At 44.5% G+C, this 23,341-nt stretch overlaps 1 protein-coding gene across 1 annotated transcript in view; it reads right to left on the bottom strand.

Moving 5' to 3' along the window:
- LOC115141395 (NADP-dependent malic enzyme-like) overlaps window positions 1-23,341 on the bottom strand; it is a 123,016-nt gene that overhangs the window by 78,330 nt on the left and 21,345 nt on the right. The window contains exon 2 of the mRNA XM_029680207.2: window positions 5,291-5,424. Within this exon, the coding sequence (XP_029536067.2) occupies window positions 5,291-5,424 (134 nt within the window). The remainder of the gene's footprint in view (window positions 1-5,290; window positions 5,425-23,341) is intronic.

The raw sequence follows: 23,341 nt of genomic DNA, 5'->3' as shown, positions 1-23,341 counted from the left end.
TATATTAAGCAAGCCAGATGGCAACATTTTCTTGATATTTTAAAAATTTACGGAAAGCCATGGGCACAATCCAACATTCAGACATAATTTACAAACGAAGTATGTGTGTTTAGTGAGTTAGCCAGATCAGAGGCAATAGGGATGACCAGGGATGTTCGGTTGATAAGTGCGTAATTGGACTATTTTCTTGTCCTGCTTAGCATTCAAAGTGTAAAGAGTACTTTTGGGTGTCAAGGAAAATGTATGAAGTACAAAGTACATAATTTTCTTTAGGAATGTAGTGAAGTAAAATAAAAGTAGTCAAAAAAATAAATTACTATAGTATAGTAAAGTACAGATACCCAAAAAAATACTTTAGTAGTACATTAAAGTATTTTTACTTAAGTACTTTACACCATTGGCTAAAAGGTCTTCCTGGCCACAAATTAACCACAAATCCTGTCTCTCTCTGTCCCATTAACAAACCCAACTAGTCCTCGCACTACACATTCACAAGCCACATATGAAGACTGCAGATACCATGGTTATTGAGGCAGACCTGCTGCCCTGCCACTATGGAAATTCATCAAACCTTGGGATTACAATTACTTGACGCCTCATAGTGCCTGACGGAGAGATGTACTGCTTGCCAGCAAACAAGATTTCAAGATACACTCCATGCTCAAAAGTATTTGGACACCTTCAAATTAGTGGTTTCGGCTATTTCAGCCACACCTGTTGCTGACAGGTGTATAAAATCTAACACACAGCCATGCAATTTCCATAGACAAATATCGGCAGTAGAATGGCCTGTACTGATAAGCTCAGTGACATTCAGCGTGGACCCAACTCAGCAAAAAAAGAAACGTCCTCTCACTGTCAACTGCGTCTATTGTCAGCAAACTTAACATGTGAAAATATTTGTGTGAACATAAGATTCAACTACTGAGACAAACTGAACAAGTTCCACAGACATGTGACTAACAGAAATGGAATAACGTGTCCCTGAACAAAGGGGGGTCAAAAGAGCGTCTGCTAAATGACTTAAATGTAAATGTAAATGTAAAACAGTCAGTATCTGGTGTGGCCACCAGCTGCATTAAGTACTGCAGTGCATCTCCTCCTCATGGACTGCACCAGATTTGCCAGTTCTTACTGTGTCATGTTACCCCACTCTTCCACCAAGGCACCTGCAAGGGTACCACATGAGGGAGGAGGATGTCTTCCCTGTAATGCACAGCATTGAGATTGCCTGCAATGACAACAAGCTCAGTCCAATGATGCGGTGACACACGGCCCCAGACCATGACGGACCCTCCACCTCCAAATCGATCCCGCTCCAGAGTACAGGCCTCGGTGTAATGCTCATTCCTTTGACGATAAACGCGAATCTGACCATCACCCCTGCTGAGACAAAAATGTGACTCATCAGTGAAGAGCACTTTTTTCCAGTCCGGTCTGGTCCAGTGACAGTGGGTTTGTGCCCATAGGCAACTTTGTTGCCGGTGATGTCTGGTGAGGACCTGCCTTACAACAGGCCTACAAGCCCTCAGTCCAGCCTCTCTCAGCCTATTGCGGACAGTCTGAGCACTGATGGAGGGATTGTGCGTTCCTGGTTTAACTCGGGCAGTTGTTGTTGCCATCCTGTACCTGTCCCGCAGGTGTGATGTTTGGATTTAGCAATCCTGTGCAGGTATGGTTACACGTGGTCTGCCACTGAGGACGATCAGTTGTCCGTCCTGTCTTAGGCATCTCACAGTACGGACATTGCAATTTGTTGCACTGGCCACATCTGCAGTCCTCATGCCTAAGGCATGTTCACACAGATGAGCAGGGACCCTGGGCATTTTTCTTTTGGTGTTTTTCAGAGTCAGTAGAAAGGCCTCTTTGGTGCCCTAAGTTTTGATAACTGTGACCTTAATTGCCTACCGTCTGTAAGCTGTTAGTGTCTTAACAACCATTCCACAGGTACATGTTCATTCATTGTTTATGGTTCATTGAACAAGCATGGGAAACAGTGTTTAAAGCCTTTACAATGAAGATCTGTGAAGTTATTTGGATTTTTACAAATTATCTCTGAAAGACAGGGTCCTGAAAAATGGACGTTTCTTTTCTTTGCTGAATTTAGGATGCCACCTTTCCAACAAGTCAGTTTGTAAAATGTCTTCCCTGCTAGAGATGTCCCAGTCAACTGTAAGTGCTATTATTGTGAAGGGGAAAAGTCTAGGAGCAACAATGACTCAGCCGCAAAGTGGTAGGCCAAACAAGCTCACAGAACACAACCGCAGAGAGCTAAAGCGCGCAGCTTCACCATGCGCAATGCCAAGCGTCGGCTGAAATGGTGTATAGCTCACCACCATTGGACTCTGGAGCAGTGGAAATTAGTTCTCTGGAGTGATGAATCACGCTTCACTATCTGGCAGTCCGGTGGACGAATCTGGGTTTGGCGGATGCCAGGAGAACGCTACCTGCCCAAATACATAACACCAATTGTAAAGTTTGTTAAAGGAGGAATAATGGCCTGGGGGCGTTTTTCATGGTTCCAATGAAGGGAAATCTTAATGCTACAGCATACAACAGCATTCTAGATGGTTCTGTGTTTCCAACTATGTGGCAACAGTTTGGGGAAGGCTCTTTCCAATCTTTAAAAATTTATTTATTTATTTATTTCACCTTTATTTAACCAGGTAGGCTAGTTGAGAACAAGTTCTCATTAGCAACCTGGCCAAGATAAAGCATAGCAATTCGACACATACAGTCAATAATACAGTAGAAAAAAGAAAGAAAAAAAGTCTATATACAGTGAGTGCAAATGAGGTAAGATAAGTGAGATAAGGCAATAAATAGGCCATGGTGGCGAAGTAATTACAATATGGCAATTAAACACTGGCATGGTAGATGTGCAGAAGATGAATGCGCAAGTAGAGATACTGGGGTGCAAAGGAGCAAGATAAATAAATAAATACAGTATGGGGATGAGGTAGATAGATGGGCTGTTTACAGATGGGCTATGTACAGGTGCAGTGATCTGCTCTGACAGCTGGTGCTTAATTAAAGCTAGTGAGGGAGATATGAGTCTCCAGCTTCAGTGATTTTTGCAGTTCGTTCCAGTCATTGGCAGCAGAGAACTGGAAGGAAAGGCAACCAAAGGAGGAATTGGTTTTGGGGATGACCAGTGAGATATACCTGCTGGAGCGCGTGCTACGAGTGGGTGCTGCTATGGTGACCAGTGAGCTGAGATAAGGCGGGGCTTTACCTAGCAGAGACTACGATGACCTGTAGGCAGTGGGTTTGGCGACGAGTATGAAGCAAGGGCCAACCAACGAGAGGATACAGGTTGCAGTGGTGGGTAGTGTATGGGGCTTTGGTGACAAAACGGATGGCACTGTGATAGACTGCATCCAATTTGTTGAGTAAAGTGTTGGAGGCTATTTTGTAAATGACGTCGCAGAAGTCGAGGATCGATAGGATGGTCAGTTTTACGAGGGTATGTTTGGCAGCATGAGTGAAGGATGCTTTGTTGCGATATAAGAAGCCGATTCTAGATATCATTTTGGATTGGAGATGCTTAATGTGAGTCTAGAAGGAGAGTTTACAGTCTAACCAGACACCTAGGTATTTGTAGTTGTCCTAGTATTCTAAGACAGAGCCGTCCACAGTAGTGATGCTGGACGGGAGGGCAGGTGAGGGCAGCAATCGATTGCATAGCATGCATTTAGTTTTACTTGCACTTAAGAGCAGTTGCTGGCCACGGAAGGAGAGTTGTATGGCATTGAAGCTCTTCTGGAGGTTATTTAACACAGTGTCCAAAGAGGGGCCAGAAGAATACAGAATTGCGTAGAGGTGGATCAGAGAATCACCAGCAGCAAGAGCAACATCATTGATGTATACAGAGAAGAGAGTCGGCCCAAGAATTTAACCCTGTGGCACCCCCATAGAGACTGCCAGAGGTCTGGACAACAGGTCCTCAAATTTGACACACTGAACTCTATCAGAGAAGTAGTTGGTAAACCAGGCGAGGCAATCATTTGAGAAACCAAGGCTGTCAAGTCTGCCAATAAGAATGTGGTGATTGACAGAGTCAAAAGCCTTGGCCAGGTCGATGAATACGGCTGCACAGTAATGTCTCTTATCGATGGCAGTTATATCGTTTAGGACCTTGAGCGTGGCTGAGGTGCACCCATGACCAGCTCTGAAACCAGATTGCATAGCGGAGTTTCAGCATGACAATGCCCCCAAGGACAAAGCAAGGTCCATACAGAAAAATGGTTCGTCGAGATCGGTGTTGAAGGACTTGACTGGCCTGCACAGAGCCCTGACCTCAACCCCATCAAACAGCTTTGGGATGAATTGGAACGCCAACTGCGAGCCAGGCCTAATAGTCCAACATCTGTACCCAACCTCACTAATGCTCTTGTGGCTGAATGGAAGCAAGTCCCCGCAGCAATGTTCCAACATCTAGAGGAAAGTCTTCCCAGAAGAGTAGAGTATATTATAGCAGCAAAGGGTGGGACCAACTCCATATTAATGCCCCTGATCTTTGGAATGAGATGTTTGACGAGCAGGTGTCCAAACACATACACTACCATGTCAAATGTAACTTTCAAAATAAAGAAATCATCCCTGTATGATGCATTGTGCATTATATGAAGCTGTGTTTTGTGTCATAGGATGCAAAATGCATCATATATGGGGATGATTTCTGTATTTTGAAAGTAACAAATCTTGAAATCTTGATTGCTGACAAGCAAAACATTTTGGGACTATGTCAACAATGGACTGATGAAAGAAATACCAAAATATAGTTTTCGGTGGAATTTTCCTTTAAAACAGAGGAATCAACACAGAGAATATGGTACACCCACCCCCATGATTCAAAATGTTAAATTCACTCTGCGTGACTAACTATGGGCATGTGGTATCAATGACAGAGTTGCCAATGATTTAAAAAAATCAGCCTAGGACATAAGCAATGCAGCATTACATAATGCTAAACCTTTGTGACCCTAATCAGCTGCAGTAGAGACTGAAATCAGCATTTATTTGATGTCTTAAAGAAGACATGTAAAAAGCTGTGAAGACGTAAGAGGAGGACAAGGAAGAATGAAGCCATAGAAATTGAGAAAAAAGTAGTAGCGGTTTGTTCAGCAACCAGTAGGGTGCTAGGATGGGTTGAATAAAGAGCTCAGAGGACCAGTCCGTAATCCTTCCCTTAAATCTCAGTCTCTTTGAAGGCTTCCAGGTGTGTGATCTTTCTCTCCCTGCGTGGACAGGCCAGACGAGACAGACGCACACAGGAGCTCAGTCTCACCTGTCCAGGTCGTCCCTCTTCATCTCGTAGTTCTTGAGGACCCGGAGGAGCTGAACGTCCTGGCTGAGGAAGCAGGGAGGCAGTAGGCCGTGGATCCCCAGCTGGAGACGTTCCTCCAGGGAGAAGGCCATGCCCTAAAACACACAGAAACGTAGGAGGGACATCTGTTAGACCATCACCATAACACCAGAGCATGGTAGGGGGATATGTTAGACCATTAAACCACAGACCACTATTTAAGGCCACTGTGGGTCAGCATCTGTAGGACTACTGGATGAGAAAGACTGACCTTACTGTATACGGTAAGCCCTCTGGTCCCAACTACTCAACATTATCGTGCTGCTGTATGTCTTGACTATAAACTGTGTACTTGCGTGTATGTATTTTGTCTTTGATTGTTCTTTAATTGATAAACTTCACATTACAAATCAGCTTTGTGTAAAACAAATAGCTATAATAGTCATTCTAAGTGTACAAGTCTATGGTCTGTGGAATGCTAGGCCTACATTACAAATAGTTCAAAGTCCAGTTCATGTCTAAAGTCAGCAGTAACTGGAGGAAGAATGGTTTAAACCACAGATCTCATTACCTACTTAAAATGTATCATCTAAAACCCTGCTATCCCTTTACATTCAACATGACTGGCTGAGACTGCCCTGGTGAAACTTCCTTTGAACTTTTAGCCTAAGTTTGTATAAGCAGGGACATTTCCATCCATCCCTCTTCAGAATCCCTGGAGTGATGATACTCAGGCGATGATACTCACTGCGTTATCTGTCCTAGCCCAGTGTTATGTCTATCTGCCCCCCCCCCCCAGTGGTTCTCCTCAATGAATCCTATTGGCTGATCTGATGTTCTGACTGTCTGCTCACATTCTGTCTGCTCACGTTCGTCCCCGTGAAGATGCAGCCATGAGACGGGGCTCTGTCTGACGACCACAACCTTTGACCTTTACCACAACCCTGACCTCCAGACGGGCATCTCGATAAACACACATGTTTAACATTTGGGTAGTGACCTTGAACACTACTGGATCTGTGAATCGGCTGTTGCCCCTCCTCTCTCACGGAGTCTGGTGGAGGGATAAATAAGGGGATGGGCTCATTGTTATGGCTGAAATAGAATAAATGGAAAGGTATCTGAACAAAAACATGGTTTCCATTCCATTCCAGCCATTACAATGAGCCCAACCTCCGATTTCAAGTGACACCAGTCTCCACTAATCCATAGAAGTGCTGCCACCGCCCCATAGAGGGATCAGAGTGTGTGTAGCTGTGTGTTTTAGACACTCTGGCTGTATTTTTACATCTATGCATAATAAAATACAAGTCTGCTGAACACATCAGATCCTGTCGCTGCTGGGATGGAATTGAAGTTGTGGTGCAACTTCTGTGTTTTGGAACGCACCCCACGAGGGCTTGGCCGAAATGTACAGCTTTTTCAAGGAATTGGCACTTTTACATCTGGTTGAGGGGTTTGATTACATGGACGCAGAGAGAGTGAAGTAGAAAAGCATACAGTGCAATAAAATGTAGTGTTCTTGACGTTGTAATAACCGCAAGCACATTTTCAAACCTTCGCAGATTTTCTTAAAAAATATATATATTATAACATTATTGGGTTCGGTCTCAACTGAACTTGGGGCTAATGAGTCTGGGACAACACTGTTTACAGTGCATGCATACGCAGTGCACAACATCACAGAGAGGAAAACAAACACACAAACACACAGATTCCTCTTGGCAGAACATCTGAGGAACAGGATAAGTATTTGCCTGAACACTTCTCAAATCAGCAATGTTTTTTTGTAAAATTTCTATCGAGGAGCCTTTACACAGATTCTGTTATAAATACCAGGGGACGTTTGGGCTGAGAGGTTGAGAGCTTGGATGTCATCTATTGTACCTGTGACTTTCAGTGAACCCATGGTCTGATGTCAATGCACTCAATTTCTGTCAGCAGGCCAACAGTGTGTCTAGTCACAGCCCAAAGCCTACACTAGTCATGGATTTCTGGTTTTCCATACTGCCACATAACAGCACATTATAATACAGTAAAGCCTAAAGTACATAACCACTTTTGGTCAGATGTAACCACTGTAGCAGTTCCTATTGACATTGACACTTGTCCCTTGTGCTAGAGCTAAAAACACATACAAAAACACACCCTGCACTGAATGCCACTTCAATGATGATTAGGTACAATTCTCGATTGTTCTGCTGTTTAAGAACAATGTTTGTTATTTCAGTAAAGTGAACGTTCCCTCTTTGTGCCTGTCCTTTCTCCAGGCTTGACTGAGTATGTACTTAAATGACCTGAGGAGCAGACACTCAATACTGCCAGCTCGGGAATTACTACCTTCCGCATAATCAAAAGATACATTCTATTTTGCTAAGAGCCAGTGGTTGACATCATAAAGGGTGTCTCTTTAGAGGCTTTGGACTGTACTGGGCCATTATACAGCTGTTTAAGTGGCTCGTACAACTGACCATGAGACATATTGGAGACTAGAAGCTCTGGAAATGAAGCAAGGTTTTTAAAATACATGAATCGAGCTTCAAATAGTGTGGTGACATTATTATATGAGATCAAGCCTCAGATGTGTGACCGCACATGCCACATGTGTCAAACCAGAGAGGAAGAGGCGAGTGAAAGGGATAACTGGGCCAAAGATTCTGTCTTCTTCCAGCAGGTGGCATTTTTTATATTTTTCGCTCCAAGCGTAGAGTTTTTAAAAACGTCCCTTTTTCAGGACCCTGTCTTTCAAAGAGAATTCGTAAAAATCCAAATAACATCACAGATCTTCATTGTAAAGGGCTTAAACACTGTTTCCCATGCTTTTTCAATGAACCATAAACAATTAATGAACATGCACCTGTGGAACGGATGTTAAGACACTAACAGTTTACAGACGGTAGGCAATTAAGGTCACAGTTATCAAAACAGGACACTAAAGAGGCCTTTCTACTGACTCTGAAAAACACCAAAAGAAAGATGCCCAGGGTCCCTGCTCATCTGCGTTAACATGCCTTAGGAATGCTGCAAAGAGGCATGAGGACTGCAGATGTGGCCAGGGCAACAAATTGCAATGTCCGTACTGCGAGACGCCTAATACAGAGCTATAGGGACAGATGATCGTCCTCGCAGTGGCAGACCACGTGTAACAACACCTGCACAGGATCGCTAAATACGAACATCACACCTGCGGGACAGGTACGGAATGTCAACAACTGCCCGAGTTACACCAGGAACGCACAATCCCTCCATCAGTGCTCAGACTGTACGCAATAGGCTGAGAGAGGCTGGACTGAGGGCTTGTAGGCCTGTTGTAAGGCAGGTCCTCACCAGACATCACCAGCAACAATGGGCATAAACCCACTGTTGTTGGACCAGACAGGATTGGCAAAAAGTGCTCTTCACTGATGAGTCGCGGTTTTGTCTCACCAGGGTGATGGTCGGATTCGCGTTCATCGTCGAAGGGTACGTCATGGTCTGGGGCGGTGTGTTACAGCATCATCGGACTGAGCTTGTTGTCATTGCAGGCAATCTCAATGCTGTGCGTTACAGGGAAGACATCCTCCTCCCTCATGTGGTACCCTTTCTGCAGGCTCATCCTGACATGACCCTCCAGCATGACAATGCCACCAGCCATGCTGCTCGTTCTGTGCGTGATTTCCTGCAAGACATGAATGTCAGTGTTCTGCCATAGCCAGCGAAGATCCCGGATCTCAATCCCATTGAGCACGTCTGGGACCTGTTGAATCGGAGGGTGAGGGTAGGGCCATTCCCCCCCAGAAATGTCTGGTAACATGCAGGTGCCTTGGTGGAAGAGTGGAGAAACCTCTCACAGCAAGAACTGGCAAATCGGGTGCAGTCCATGAGGAGGAGATGCACTGCCGTACTTAATGCAGATACTAACTGTTACTTTTGATTTTGACCCCACCCTTTTTTCAGGGACACATAATTCAATTTCTGTTAGTCACATGTCTGTGGAACTTGTTCAGTTTATGTCTCAGTTGTTGAGTCTTGCTATGTTCATACAAATATTTACACATGTTAAATTTGCTGAAAATTTTGACAGTGCGAGGACGTTTAGTTTTACTGAGTTTATATGGAGGTCAATGAGAGAGCATCAAATTTGATTAATAAAAATGTAATGGCTTGTTTGCTACATGTGGCTTATTTGATCAAATAGAAGTTTCATAATGCTTAGGTTGTGTAATGAGTGTAATGATATACAGTTGAAGTCGGAAGTTTAAATACACTTAGGTTGGAGTTATTAAAACTCGTTTTTCAACCACTCCACAAATTTATTGTTAACAAACTATAGTTTTGGCAAGTCAGTTAGGACATCTACTTCGCACATGACAAGTAACTTTTCCAACAATTGTTTACAGACAGATTATTTCACAGTATCACAAATCTAGAGGGTAAGATGTTTACATACACTTAGACTGTGCCTTTAAATAGCTTGGAAAATTCCAGAAAATGATGTCATGGCTTTAGAAGCTTCTGATAGGCTAACTGACATCAGTTGAGTCAATTGGAGGTGTACCTGTGGATGTATTTCAAGGCGTACCTTCAAACTCAGTGCCTCTTTGCTTGACATCATGGGAAAATCAAAAGAAATCAGCCAAGATCTCAGAAAACAAATTGTAGACCTCCACAAGTCTGGTTCACCCTTGGGAACATTTTCCAAACGCTTGAAGGTACCACGTTCATCTGTACAAGCAATAGCATGCAAGTATAAACACCATGGGACCACGCAGCCGTCACACCGCTCAGGAAGGAGACACGTTCTGTCTCCTAGAGATGAACGTACTTTGTTGCATAAAGCGCAAATCAATCCCAGAACAACAGCAAAGGACCTTGTGAAGATTGAGGAAACGGGTACAAAAGTATCTATATCCAATGTGAGAAATGAGTCCTATATTGACATAACCTGAAAGGCCTCTCAGCAAGGAAGAAGCCACTGCTCCAAAACCACCATAAAAAAAGCCAGACTACAGTTTGCAACTGCACATGGGGACAAAGATGGTCTGATAAAATAAAAATACAACTGTTTGGCCATAATGAAGCACGGGGGTGGCAGCATCATGTTGTGGGGGTGCTTTGCTGCAGGAGGGACTGGTGCACTTCACAAAATAGATGGCATCATGAGAGAGGAAAATTATGTGGATATATTGAAGTAACATCTCAAGACAGATCAGTCAGGAAGTTAAAGCTTGGTTACAAATGGGTCTTCCAAATGGACAATGACCCCAAGCATACTTCCAAAGTTGTGGCAAAACAGCTTAAGGACAACAAAGTCAAGGTATTGGAGTGGCCTTCACAAGGCCATGACCTCAATCCTATAGAAAATATGTGGGCAGAACTGAAAAAGCATGTGTGAGCAAAGAGGCCTACAAAACCGGACTCAGTTAAACCAGCTCCGTCAGGAGGAATGGGCCAAAAATTCACCCAACTTCTTGTGGGAAGCTTGTGGAAGGCTACCCGAAACATTTGATCCAAGTTAAACAATTTAAAGACAATCCTACCAAATACTAATTGTGTGTATGTAAACATCTGACCCACTGGGAATGTGATGAAAGAAATAAAAGCGGAAATAAATCACTCTACCATTATTCTGAAATGTCACATTCTTAAAATAAAGTGGTGATACTAACTGACCTAAGACGGGAATGTTTTACCAGGATTAAGTGTCAGGAATTGTGAAAAACTGCATTTAAATGAATTTGGCTAAGGTGTATGTAAACTTCCAACTTCAACTGTAAGTAGGACACGTTAGGCAGTAGGTACATCCAGCAGGTAGCCTAGTGGTTAGAGCATTGGGCCAGTAACTGAAAGAATGCTAGATCAAATCCCTGAGCTGACAAGGTAAAAATCTGTCATTCTGCCCCTGAACAAGGCAGATAGCCTAGAAACAGTGGGTTGTCATTGAAAATAAGAATTTGTTCTTAACTGACTTGCATAGTTAAATAAAGATTCAAATAAAAAACATCCCAGGCAACTGAGAAAAGAAAACATTGCTTGTTGTTCACGCGCATATCTGCCCTCTCATTAGCTAGAATGCTCCCACATCTTGCCTCCTCTCGGCTGCCATCTATTTTTGAAGACATTTTGTTTCATTCTCAGCGCAGCCACTTGAGTATCTGGTCAATATAAGTCCATGGAGGGCCAAGTGTCTGCGGGTTTTTCGCTCCTCCCTTGTACTTGATTAATGAATTAAGATCACTAAATGAGTAAGGAACTTCCCTCATTTGGTTGTCTAGGTCTTAAGTGAAAGGTAAAAACTGAAACCAGCAGACACTAGGCCCTCCTCGGAATGAGTTTGACACCCCTGCCATACGCACACAAGCGCACGCAAAAACAGCCACACTTGCCCGAACCCGCACACGTACCCACCCATGCACGCACACACAAACTTGTTCTCTTGAATAATTGTGTGCATTTGGACAAGCATGAAAACAAAACAGTGGCCCACACAGTAGCAGCACTGACACAGTTAGGGGCTTGTCTGTGTCAGAGCTAAATGTCAAGGCATGTCTGAGAGAGTGAGATGACCCATGGACTCAGTCTCATTAAGAATAATTACTCGCACAATTCTGTGGTCGCTCAAAGGCTCCTAGTGTAATATGTGAAATGGAGACCCTCCATGGAACCCAGCCCAAATGAGCAATTAAATTCCCCGACAATGGATCAGGAAGCCTGGGCCGACAGGGCAAGCCACTAGGTAGGGAACTATGGAACCACCTTCCGATTGGGGACATAGATGGCTGGATTGGTGACGTGGAAGGGGGGAAGGAGAGAAGGAGCAGGAGGAGAGGGTAGGGGTAGGGGTAGGGCCCTGCTTTTCCACTGTATGCTTGGATGTCAAGAAATATTATATCGACATGGTCTGCAGCTCCTGGCAGGGTTAACGTGGGAACCGGCAGGTGGATTTGGTGTGTGACTGACTAGATATATAATCGAGCAGCATCAACCCTTAACTTAGTCCGTAAATAGAACTGGCTATCCTCTCAATCAACCACCACAGACCCTGTCAGTCACTACAGCCCTCAGATAGCTATTGAGGAAAGCCATTCTCCAAAACGAATCAGAGCTAGAGAGTGATGAGATAAGATGGCGTGAAGGGAAGAGGTGGTGAAGGAGGATTGTGTTCCTAATATGGGTGCCATATTTTAAACTGTTCAACTCACAAACATTTCCACTTGTTAAGGTGGTGGAGCAGGTATTAGTTTCTTGAGAAACAATGGAACAATGTGTTGTCAAACACCTTTTGCTGTTTCAGTCAGTAACTGGGGTTGAGTTCTGGTAAGCCCAGGCTCTCGAAAGGAAAATATACAATTGGAACATCGTGCTAGAAAATAGAAAACGGATTAATAATGATGCTGTTTCCACTTTCCATTAATCATCAATGGAATAGATTCCTTCGTTCTTCGTTGGTGAATGTTTGCACTCACTCAAACACAAAAAAATATGCATTCTTGACCAAACAGACACACATGCACTACATGACCAAAAGCATGTGAACACCTGCTCGTTGAACATCTTAATCCAAAATCATGGGATTTAATATGGAGTTGGTCCCCCTTTGCTGCTATAACAGCCTCCACTCTTCTGGGAAGGCTTTCCAGTAGATGTTGGAACATTTGTTGTTGGGCAATTAAGGCCTGGCTCGCAGTCTGGGTTCCAATTCATCCCTAAGGTGTTCAAAGGGGTTGAGGTCAGGGCTCTGTGCAGGACAGTCAAGTTCTTCCACACCGATCTCAACAAACCATTTCTGTATGGACCTCGCTTTGTGCACGGGGTATTGTCATGCTGAAACAGGAAAGGGCCTTCCACAAATTGTTGCCACAAAGTTGGAAGCACGGAATCATTTAGAATGTCATTGTATGCCTCACAGGTGGCGCAGCGGTCTAGGGCACTGCATTGCAGCGCTAGCTGTGCCACCAGAGACTCTGGGTTCGTGCTCAGGCTCTGTCGCAGCCGGCCGCGACTGGGAGGTCCGTGGGGCGACGCACAATTGGCCTAGCGTCGTCCGGGTTAGGGAGGGTTTGGCCGGTAGGTATATCCTTGTCTCATCGCGCACCAGCGACTCCTGTGGCGGGCCAGGCGCAGTGCGCGCTAACCAAGGCCGCCAGGTGCACGGTGTTTCCTCCGACACATTGGTGTGGCTGGCTTCCGGGTTGGATGCGCACTTAAGAAGCAGTGTGGCTTGGATGCGTTTAGGAGGACGCATGACTTTCGACCTTAGTCTCTCCCGAGCCCGTACGGGAGTTGTAGCGATGAGACAAGATAGTAGCTACTAATAATTGGATACTATGAAATTGGGGAGAAAAAGGGGGTCATTTGTTTTTAAACACACAAAAAAAGAATGTAATTGTATGCTGTAGCGTTAAGATTTGGCCTGGCCCGAACCATGAAAAACAGCCGCAGACCATTAATACTCATCCACCAAACATTACAATTGGCACTATGCATTTCGGGCAGGTAGAATTCTCCTGGCTTCCGCAAAACCCAGATTCCTTTGTTGGACTGCCAGATGGTGAAGCATGATGTATCACTCCGGAGATAGCTTTTCCACTGCTCCAGAGTCCAATGGCGGCGAACTTTACACCACTCCAACCGATGTTTGGCATTGCGCATGGTGATCTTAGGTTTGTGTGCGGCTGCTCGGCCATTGAAACCCATTTCATGAAGCTCATAACGAACAGTTCTTGTACTGACGTTGCTTCCAGAGGCAGAAAGGAACTAGGTAATGAGTGTTGCAACAGAGGACAGACGATTTTTAGCACTCGGCGCTCCCGTTCTGTGGGCTTGTGTGGCCATTGTAGTTCCTAGATGTTTCCTAGAGGTTTCCACATCACAATAACAGCACATATTCAATCGCTCCCTATCCCAGTCTGCTGTCCCCACATGCTTCAAGACAGCCACCATTGTTCCTGTACCCAAGAAGGCAAAGATGAACTAAATGACTACTGCCCCGTATCACTCACTTCTGTCATCATGAAGTGCTTTGAGAGACTAGTCAAGGATCATATCACCTCCACCTTACCGGCCACCCATAGACCCACTTCAGTTTGCATACCGCCCCAACAGGTCCACAGACGATGCAATTGCCATCACACTGCCCTATCCCATCTGGACAAGAGGAATACCTATGGAAGAATGCTGTTCATTGACTACAGATCAGCATTCAACACCATAATACCCTCCAAGCTCATCATCAAGCTGGAGGCCCTGGGTCTCAACCCCGCCCTGTGCAATTGGATCCTGGACTTTCTGAAGGGCCGCCCCCAGGTGGTGAAGGTAGGAAACAGCATCTCCACTTCGCTGACCCTCAACACTGGGGCCCCACAAGGGTGCGTGCTCAGCCCCCTACTGTACTCCGTTCACCCACGACTGCGTGGCCATGCACGCCTCAAACTCAATCATCAAGTTTGCAGACGACACAACAGTAGTGGGCTTGATTACATACAACGATGAGACAGCCTACAGTGAGGAGGTGAGGGCACTCTGAGTGTGGTGTCAGGAAAACCTCTCACTCAACATCAACAAAACAAAGGAGATGATTGTGGACTTCAGGAAACAGCAGAGGGAGCACCCCCCTATCTACATCGAAGGGACAGCAGTGGAGAAGGTGGAAAGTTTAAAGTTCCTCGGCATACACATCACAGACAAACTGAAATGGCCCAACCCTCTTCAACCTCAGGGTTTTGGGTGGAGCCAAATTTCTTCAGCCTCCTGACAAACTTTTACAGATGTCCAATCGAGAGCATCCTGTCGGGCTGTATCACAGCCTGGTAAGGCAACTGCACCGCCCTCAACCACAAGGCTCATGTCACCTACAGCACCCAATGTCACAGGAAGGCTAACAAGATCATCAAGGACCTCAGCCTCTCGAGCCACTTCCTGTTCACAACGCTACCATCCAGAAGGCGAGGTCAGTACAGGTGCATCAAAGCTGGGACCGAGAGACTGAAAAATAGCTTCTATCGCAACGCCATCAGACTGCTAAACAACCATCACTAACTCAGAGGCTGCTGCCTACATTGAGACCCAATCACTGGTCACTTCAATCAAATGGATTGCCAAGAGTGTGCAAAGGTGTCATCAAGGCAAAGGGTGGCTACTTTGAAGAATCCATTAATACATGGTTAACAAACAGATCACTAGTCTCTTTAAACAATCCCACTTTAAACAATGATACTTTAATCATGTTTACATATCTTACATTACTCATATCATATGTATTGTATTTTATACCATCTATTGCACCATGCCTACGCCGCTCAGCCATCACTCATCCATATACTCTATTTATATGTACATATTCTCAATCACCCCTCTCGATTTGTGTATTAGGTTGTCGCTGGGAAATTGTTAGATTACTTGTTAGCTATTACGGCACTGTCAGAACTATCAGCACAAGCAAGCATTTCGCTACACTCGCATTAACATCTGCTAACCATGTGCATGTGACCAATAACATGCTGGTTTGCTTCGGAAGCTGGAAGTGGTGTTGGAGGGCCAGTAGGAGGCACTTTTTCCTCTGGTCTAAAAATAAATAAATATCCCAATGCCCCAGGGCAGTGATTGGGGACACTAGTAGGGGTGTCAACCCCGGTGTCCTGGCTAAATTCCCAATCTGGCCCTCGAACCATCACGGTCACCTAATAATCCCCAGTTTACAATTGCTTCTATCATCCCCCTCCTCTCCCCTGTAACTATTCCCCAGGTCGTTGCTGCAAATGAGAACGTGTTCTCAGTCAACTTACCTGGTAAAATAACGGATAAATAAAAAATATAAAAAAATAACATTTTATTTGACTTGACTTACAGTTAACCGGGGCAATACTAGCTGTGCAGAAATTTGACAAACTGACTTGTTGAAAAGGTGGCATCCTATGATGGTGCCACGTTGAAAGTCACTGAGCTCTTCAGTAAGGCCATTCTATGCCAATGTTTGTCTATGGAGATTGAATGGCTGTCTGCTCGAATGTATATACCTGTCAACAAACGGTGGCTGAAATAGTCACATCCACTAATTTGAAGGAGTGTCCACATACTTTTGTATATATAGTTTACACACTCAATTGGACACGCGTACACACAGCTTTTGTCTTTTTGATTGCTTGCCATAATAGTTTTAAAGTTTGATTGCTGCAAAGCTTTCCTCTTTTGCTTGGAGAGAGTCGAGGGTTGGGCAGGGTGGACTGGAATGCTTCCACATGTGGCATGCCACATCTAAGGTGACCGCACCCTGTGCCAACACGTGTCGCCCGCAGATCCATGTTCCAGGAGCTAGTGGTAACTAAGCAGACCTGTAATCTGCCCATGGGGCAATGCCACCCTCCAGCTCAGGCCACACTGCCACGGCCAAGCCTACCCCAAGAACACACAGTACACAAGGAAACTGGTAATTAGTAGACCAGATGGTGTAAGCATAGAATATAAAAGTATGTTATTTTCAAACTGATAAAACCCTTCCGTGTATTCCAGAAAGTTCCAGAGTTCAAAAGCAGCGTTGTTTAGGTTATTCATTCTGGAGGGATAGTTTCAGAAGTTTGACTAGCCCTTCTCATACCCCAACCATGTAATCTCACATCTCCCACAAACCAAAATACAGAGAGATGTCCAGGGGCCTGCCTAGTTCTTCTTCTTTGGGATAGGGGGCAGCATTTTCACTTTTGGATGAATAATGTGCCCAGAGTAAACTACCCCCTACTCAGTCCCAGATGCTAATATATGCATATTATTAGTATTGTATAGAAAACAATTTGAAGTTTCTAAAACTGTTTGAATGATGTCTGAGTATAACAGACCTCATATGGCAGGCAAAAACCTGAGAAAAAATCCAAACAGGAAGTGGGAAATCTGAGGTTTGTAGTTTTTGAACTCAGCCCCTATCGAATTCACAGTGGGATATAGGTTGTTGCACTTCCTAAGGCTTCCACTAGATGTCAACCATCTTTAGAACGTTGTTTCAGGCTTCTCCTGTGAAGGGGGGCCAATGAGAGCTGTTTGACTAAGGGGTCTGCCAGCAGCCTCGTTCTCAGTCATTTCACATGGGAAGTATCTCTCGTTCCATTGCTTTTCTACAGACAATGGAATTCTCCAGTTGGAACATTATTGACCATTTATGATAAAAACATCCTAAAGATTGATTCTATACTTAGTTTGACAAGTTTCTTCGACCTGTAATATAACTTTTTGAACTTTTCGTCCGACTGGACCTGAACGTGCTTTTGGATTTGTTAACCAAACACCCTAACAAAAGAAGCTATTTGGACAAATGGACATAAATGGACATTATCAAACAAAACAAACATTTATTGTGGAACTGCGATTCCTGGGAGTGCATTCTGATGAAGATCAGAAGATCATCAAAAGGTAAGTGAATATTTATAATGCGATTTATGACTAATGTTGACTGCGCAACATGGCGGATATTTATTTTGGCTGGTTTGGGCTCTGAGCGCAGTACTCAGATTATGCCTTTTCCGTAAAGTCTTTTTGAATTCTGACACAGCGGTTGCATTAAGGAGAATTGTATCTAAAAATCCATGCATAACACTTGAATTTTCATCAACATTTATAATGAGCATTTCTGTGAATTCATGTGGCTCTCTGCAATATCACTACATGTTTTGGAACTACTGAACATAACACGCCAATGGAAAATAAAATGTTTGGATATAAATATGAACTTTACCGAACATGTATTGTGTAACATGAAGTCCTATGAGCGTCATCTGATGAGGATCAAAGGTAAGTGATTAATTCTATCTCTATTTGTGCTTTTTGTGACTCCGCTCTTTGGCTGGAAAAATGGCTGGATTTGTCTGAGTTGGTGACCTAACAATCGTTTGTGGAGCTTTCGCTGTAAAGCATTTTTGAAATCAGACACTGTGGCTGGATTAAAGAGAATTTTATCTTTAAAATGGTGCCTAATACTTGTATGTTTGAGAAATTTGATTGATGAGATTTGTTGATTTGTATTTGGCGCCCTGCAATTTCATTGGCTGTTGGAGAGGGGTTCCGCTAGTCCTAGACAGGTTAACCTCAAATACACTAAAAGTTTAAAATGTCCAACACTGCAGGAAAGTTCTCCTGCAAAAGGGTGATCAAATTAAAATCTTACATCTGTAAAACTGCTCATTTGTCTCTTCCAACCTGAAGTACAATTTGCCCTCCCGCTGTTGACATTTCCTGAATTGCCCCCCTCTTTTCTGTGTGTCCCCTGAGCACTCTGTTTTGGTGGAAGCGAAGCCCCCTCTTCTTGAAGAGAAAAGACCATTGAGCGAGACCTAGGCCAGACACCCCACTCCCCCCAGTCTGAGATTAGATACAGAAACATAAGCCCTTCATGGAAGACAGATGGATAATGTTTGGCAGAAAAGATTCACTGGCACAAACATGTGATCAGAGACGTTTGGAAGGGGGACTGGAGCGCTCTCTGTTCATCCCAGAGAGACAGAGAGCGCTAAGCAGAGCTGACCCACTGCACCTCCACTGATGCTTTCCCCACTGTAGGGTGTATAGGGCACAAGGGAAGTGCACACAATCGAAAGGACGAAGTGTGGATAAAGACTCATTAACTCTGTTTATTGCAATTCCACAGTGTATAGCTCTGGACTCATCAGCCCACAAAGGGCTCTTCTTGGCACATCATCGATCAACATGTCCAACTGCTGTATGAAACTGCTGAAGATGATGAAAAGGAACTAAGTGTTGTTGTAGTGTTGAAGCCCTGTGTTCAGCTTTAAGCTGATCTGGCTGGTATTCAGATAGATCTGTCCTCCATAGAGCTGACATGATTCTCTATTCTACATGACAGTGAAGCATTTCTGTTCTACATACAATATTTATATCTGAACACTATGTAACGTTGCAGCCCACTGGAGGTGGCCTTGGAGTTTCTGCTGGGTCTGAAGTAGGCTAAGTCCCAGGGCAGTACTCCGTCTAAAACCCCCCAGCTGACGAAACAGGGAATGAAGGCTATTCCCGTAAAACATGGCCAGCCATCAGCCTAACCACACTATTACTACAACAGGTTCTTCAGACCACACATCAACTGGGTTAAGGTGTTGCATGTGATTGGGGTCCATTGGGTCTTCATTGGTGGACACAGAGAGGGGTGGATTTGCTTTTCTACTGAAATGACAAAGAGTCATTGTCTGGAAACCTGCCCATATGGACACCATTATACTGTACTAGAATAAATATGTTTGAGAAATGCAAATTAAGACCATTTGGAAGAGCTGAGACAATTCCAGAACGGCTAATATTGTAAAGTCAGAAAATTGTAAGTTAAAGCATACTCTCATTAGAAGTATGAGTAGTTTGGTTGTCTGTGACCTGACTGGGTTTACCACAATCAAACAGCTTGGGTAGAGTCTGACTCACACACCTCATTCCAATATGCTTTCAACAACGTGACACACACATACCCAAACTCAGAGAAGAAATCAAGATTGTGCAATGCTACAGAAGCTGTTGTGAAGAATAGTGCTGTTTAGCGCCGACTAAGAGAGGACAAACACACTACAGTACAGTCGTGACCAAAAGTTGAGAATGACACAAATATTAATTTCCAAAGTTTGCTGCTTCAGTGTCTTTAGATATTTTTGTCAGATGTTACTATGGAATACTGAAGTATAATTCCAAGCATTTCATGTGTCAAAGGCTTTTATTGACAATTACATGAAGTTGATGCAAAAAGTCAATATTTGCACTGTTGACCCTTCTTTTTCAAGACCTCTGCAATCTGCCCTGGCCTGCTGTTAATTAACTTCTGGGCCACATCCTGACTGATGGCAGCCCATTCTTGCATAATCAATGCTTGGGGTTTGTCAGAATTTGTGGGTTCTTGTTTGTCCACCCGCTTCTTGAGGATTGACCACATGTTCTCAATGGGATTAAAGTCTGTGGAGTTTCCTGGCCATGGACACAAAATATCTATGTTTTGTTCCCCGAGCCACTTAGTTATCACTTTTGCCTTATGGCAAGGTGCTCCATCATGCTGGAAAATGGTTGGGAGAAGTTGCTCTCGGAGGATAGGTTGGTACCATTCTTTATTCATGGCTGTGTTCTTAGGCAAAATTGTGAGTGAGCCCACTCCCTTGGCTGAGAAGCAACCCCACACATGAATGGTCTCAGGATGCTTTACTGTTGGCATGACACAGGACTGATGGTAGCGCTCACCTTGTCTTTTCCGGACAAGCTTTATTCTGTATGCCCCAAACAATCGGAAAGGGAAATCAGAGAAAATGACTTGACCCCAGTCCTCAGCAGTCCAATCCCCGTACCTTTTGCATAATATCAGCCTGTCCCTGATGTTCTTCCTGGAAAGAAGTGGCTTCTTTGCTGCCCTTCTTGACACCAGGCCATCCTCCAAAAGTCTTCGCCTCACTGTGCGTGCAGATGCACTCACAACTGCCTGCTGCAATTCCTGAGCAAGCTCTGTACTGGTGGTGCCCCGATCCTGCAGCTGAATTAACTTTAGGAGATGGTCCTGGAGCTTGCTGGACTTTCTTGGGCGCCCTAAAGCTTTCTTCACAACAATTGAACCGCTCTCCTTGATGTTCTTGATGATCCGATGAATGGTTGATTTAGGTGCAATCTTACTGGCAGCAATATCCTTGCCTGTGAAGCCCTTTTTGTGCAAAGCAATGATGACGGCACGTGTTTCCTTGCAGGTAACCATGGTTGACAGAGGAAAAACAATGATTCCAAGCACCACCCTCCTTTTGAAGCTTCCAGTCTGTTATTCAAACTTAATCAGCATGACAGAGTGATCTCCAGCCTTATCCACGTCAACACTCACACCTGTGTTAACGAGAGAATCACTGACATGTCAGCTGGTCCTATTGTCGCAGGGCTGATATGCAGTGGAAATGCTTTTTGGGGATTCAGTTCATTTGCATGGCAAAGAGGGACTTGCAAGTAATTGCAGTTCATCTGATCACTCTTCATAACATTCTGGAGTATATGCAAGTTGCCATCATACAAACTGAGGCAGCAGACTTTGTGAAAATGTATATTTGTGTCATTTTCAAAACTTTTGGCCACGACTGTATATTACTTCCTTATTCTACAGCGGCGTAACACATCATCCTTTTGTTTGATCAATTGTGGCATGTGTGTCTAGACGCTGTGAAAACAGTGGGGCTGGAGCAGGGTTTGGGGAGGGGTCATCCTGTGTGTGTGTGTGTGTGTGTGTGTGTGTGTGTGTGTGTGTGTGTGTGTGTGTGTGTGTCCAATAGAAGGGGCTCCCAGTTATCAGGGAGTCCAGAGAGAGGTTCTGTTATTCTGCAGCTCAAAGACAAACTGGCACCAGAAGCAATCAGGCAAGCCACTGCTGGCTTACTGCATGAGACAATACGTGCCAAGACTGGACTCAGACATTCACGGTCCACTTGCCTCCCCGGCTTGGCCCGGCCTGACTAGCTCAGCCAGTATGTCTGTTATATAAACCCTCACCACCTCCCTTTCTCACTGTCTCTGGTGCTGCCACGTAGCCAAACAAGCAAGAGAAAGAGAGAGTGAGTAAGCGAGAGAGAGATAGAGAGACAGAGAGAGAGGGAGCAAAGGAGAGAGGGAGGAGGAGAGAGAGAGAGAGAGAGAGAGAGAGAGGGAGCAAAGGAGAGAGGGAGGAGGAGAGAGAGAGAGAGATGGCGAGAAAGACTGGCACTTTGAGGCTTACTGGGTGATCTGAAAGGACTCAATGAGTTAGTAGCAGATCTACAATACAGGCCGCTCTCCCTCGTGAATATAACTTTACCTCTTTCTTTCTCTCTCGCTCTCACACTCACACACACTTGCATTTTAGACACACATGCCACACTTACACTCACCATCTCACACACAGGTGTGGAAAATAAGTTGGCTGCCTGGAGAGCCCCTCACACTCTCACACGCACGCACGCACGCACGCACACCATCCAATCCAGCCCCAGTTCTCCTCTCAACACCAGCCTCTCCACTGGGGTGTTAATGAGTCTGACGTGTTAGTGTCAGAGTGTAACAATTCCGTAACTACATGCTGGGAGACGGGAAGCAAGTACAGGGTGAGGATTTAATAATAAATAGACATGTAACTAAACAAGAACAGCATCTGAACAAGAGAAACAAAACAACATCAATGCAGACACAGGAATGAAACTGAGGAAGTGACAGATATAGGGGAGGCAATCAGTGACGTGATGGAGTCCAGGTGAGTCCGATGCAGCACTGGTGCGCGTAATGATGGTGACAGGTGTGCGAACTGATGAGCAGCTTGGCAAACTCAGACGCCAGAGAGGGGAAGCGGGAGCAGATGTGACACAGAGAACCCAGGGAGGGAGCAGGGGGCAGTGTTAGCTAGTTGGTGCACTGGCCTAGCACCCTGACTGAGCCAAGGCATACAGGGCTGATCTCTGATGGACAGCATGGGGAGAGACATATGGAGAGAGTGACAGCACTGCACCACAGATTTTTGTACAGGCTGGATCACACGTGTTGAGTGAGAAGCAGAGCATTTCCTGTACATGCATACGCTGGGGGCATGGACAAAAATAATGCATGAACAGAGACAGGAGGAAGACAAGGAGCAGAATCACTGGATTACCTCACTTTCCCATTGAACTAGTCATCTTTCTTCTCGAATCTGTAGAACTTAAAACAGAGGTAAGATAGATATCGATTTTGATACATGACGTAGTATTTTCATATACACTTTCATATTCATTCGAAATTCAGTTCTTTCTTGAAGTTTTCTCACAAAAACAAGCTTGTCTCTGAAATGTCAACTCAGCACTGAACATAAATGTAAAATCTGCACCGCTATGTCAACAGAGCCCGGTGCTTATTATCAGATGTATTAGGTTATGAAATCCAACTTTTTGGATATAATGTTAATGATATGTTAGAGAAAGATCCCACTGAACGATTCAGAACTCGCGTAATTATATTTATCTTGGTAAAATGTATTTAATAACATAAGGAAGTTCAATTTCATCACAAAAGCGGCCTGGAGAAGAAGGCTGACGTTTTACGTGTTCCTAT

This window comes from Oncorhynchus nerka, linkage group LG14 (genome assembly GCF_034236695.1).
Source record: "Oncorhynchus nerka isolate Pitt River linkage group LG14, Oner_Uvic_2.0, whole genome shotgun sequence".
Classification (NCBI taxonomy): Eukaryota; Metazoa; Chordata; class Actinopteri; order Salmoniformes; family Salmonidae; genus Oncorhynchus; species Oncorhynchus nerka.
Note: the sequence above shows the minus strand (reverse complement) of the source record. Positions and strands in the feature narration are given on the sequence as shown.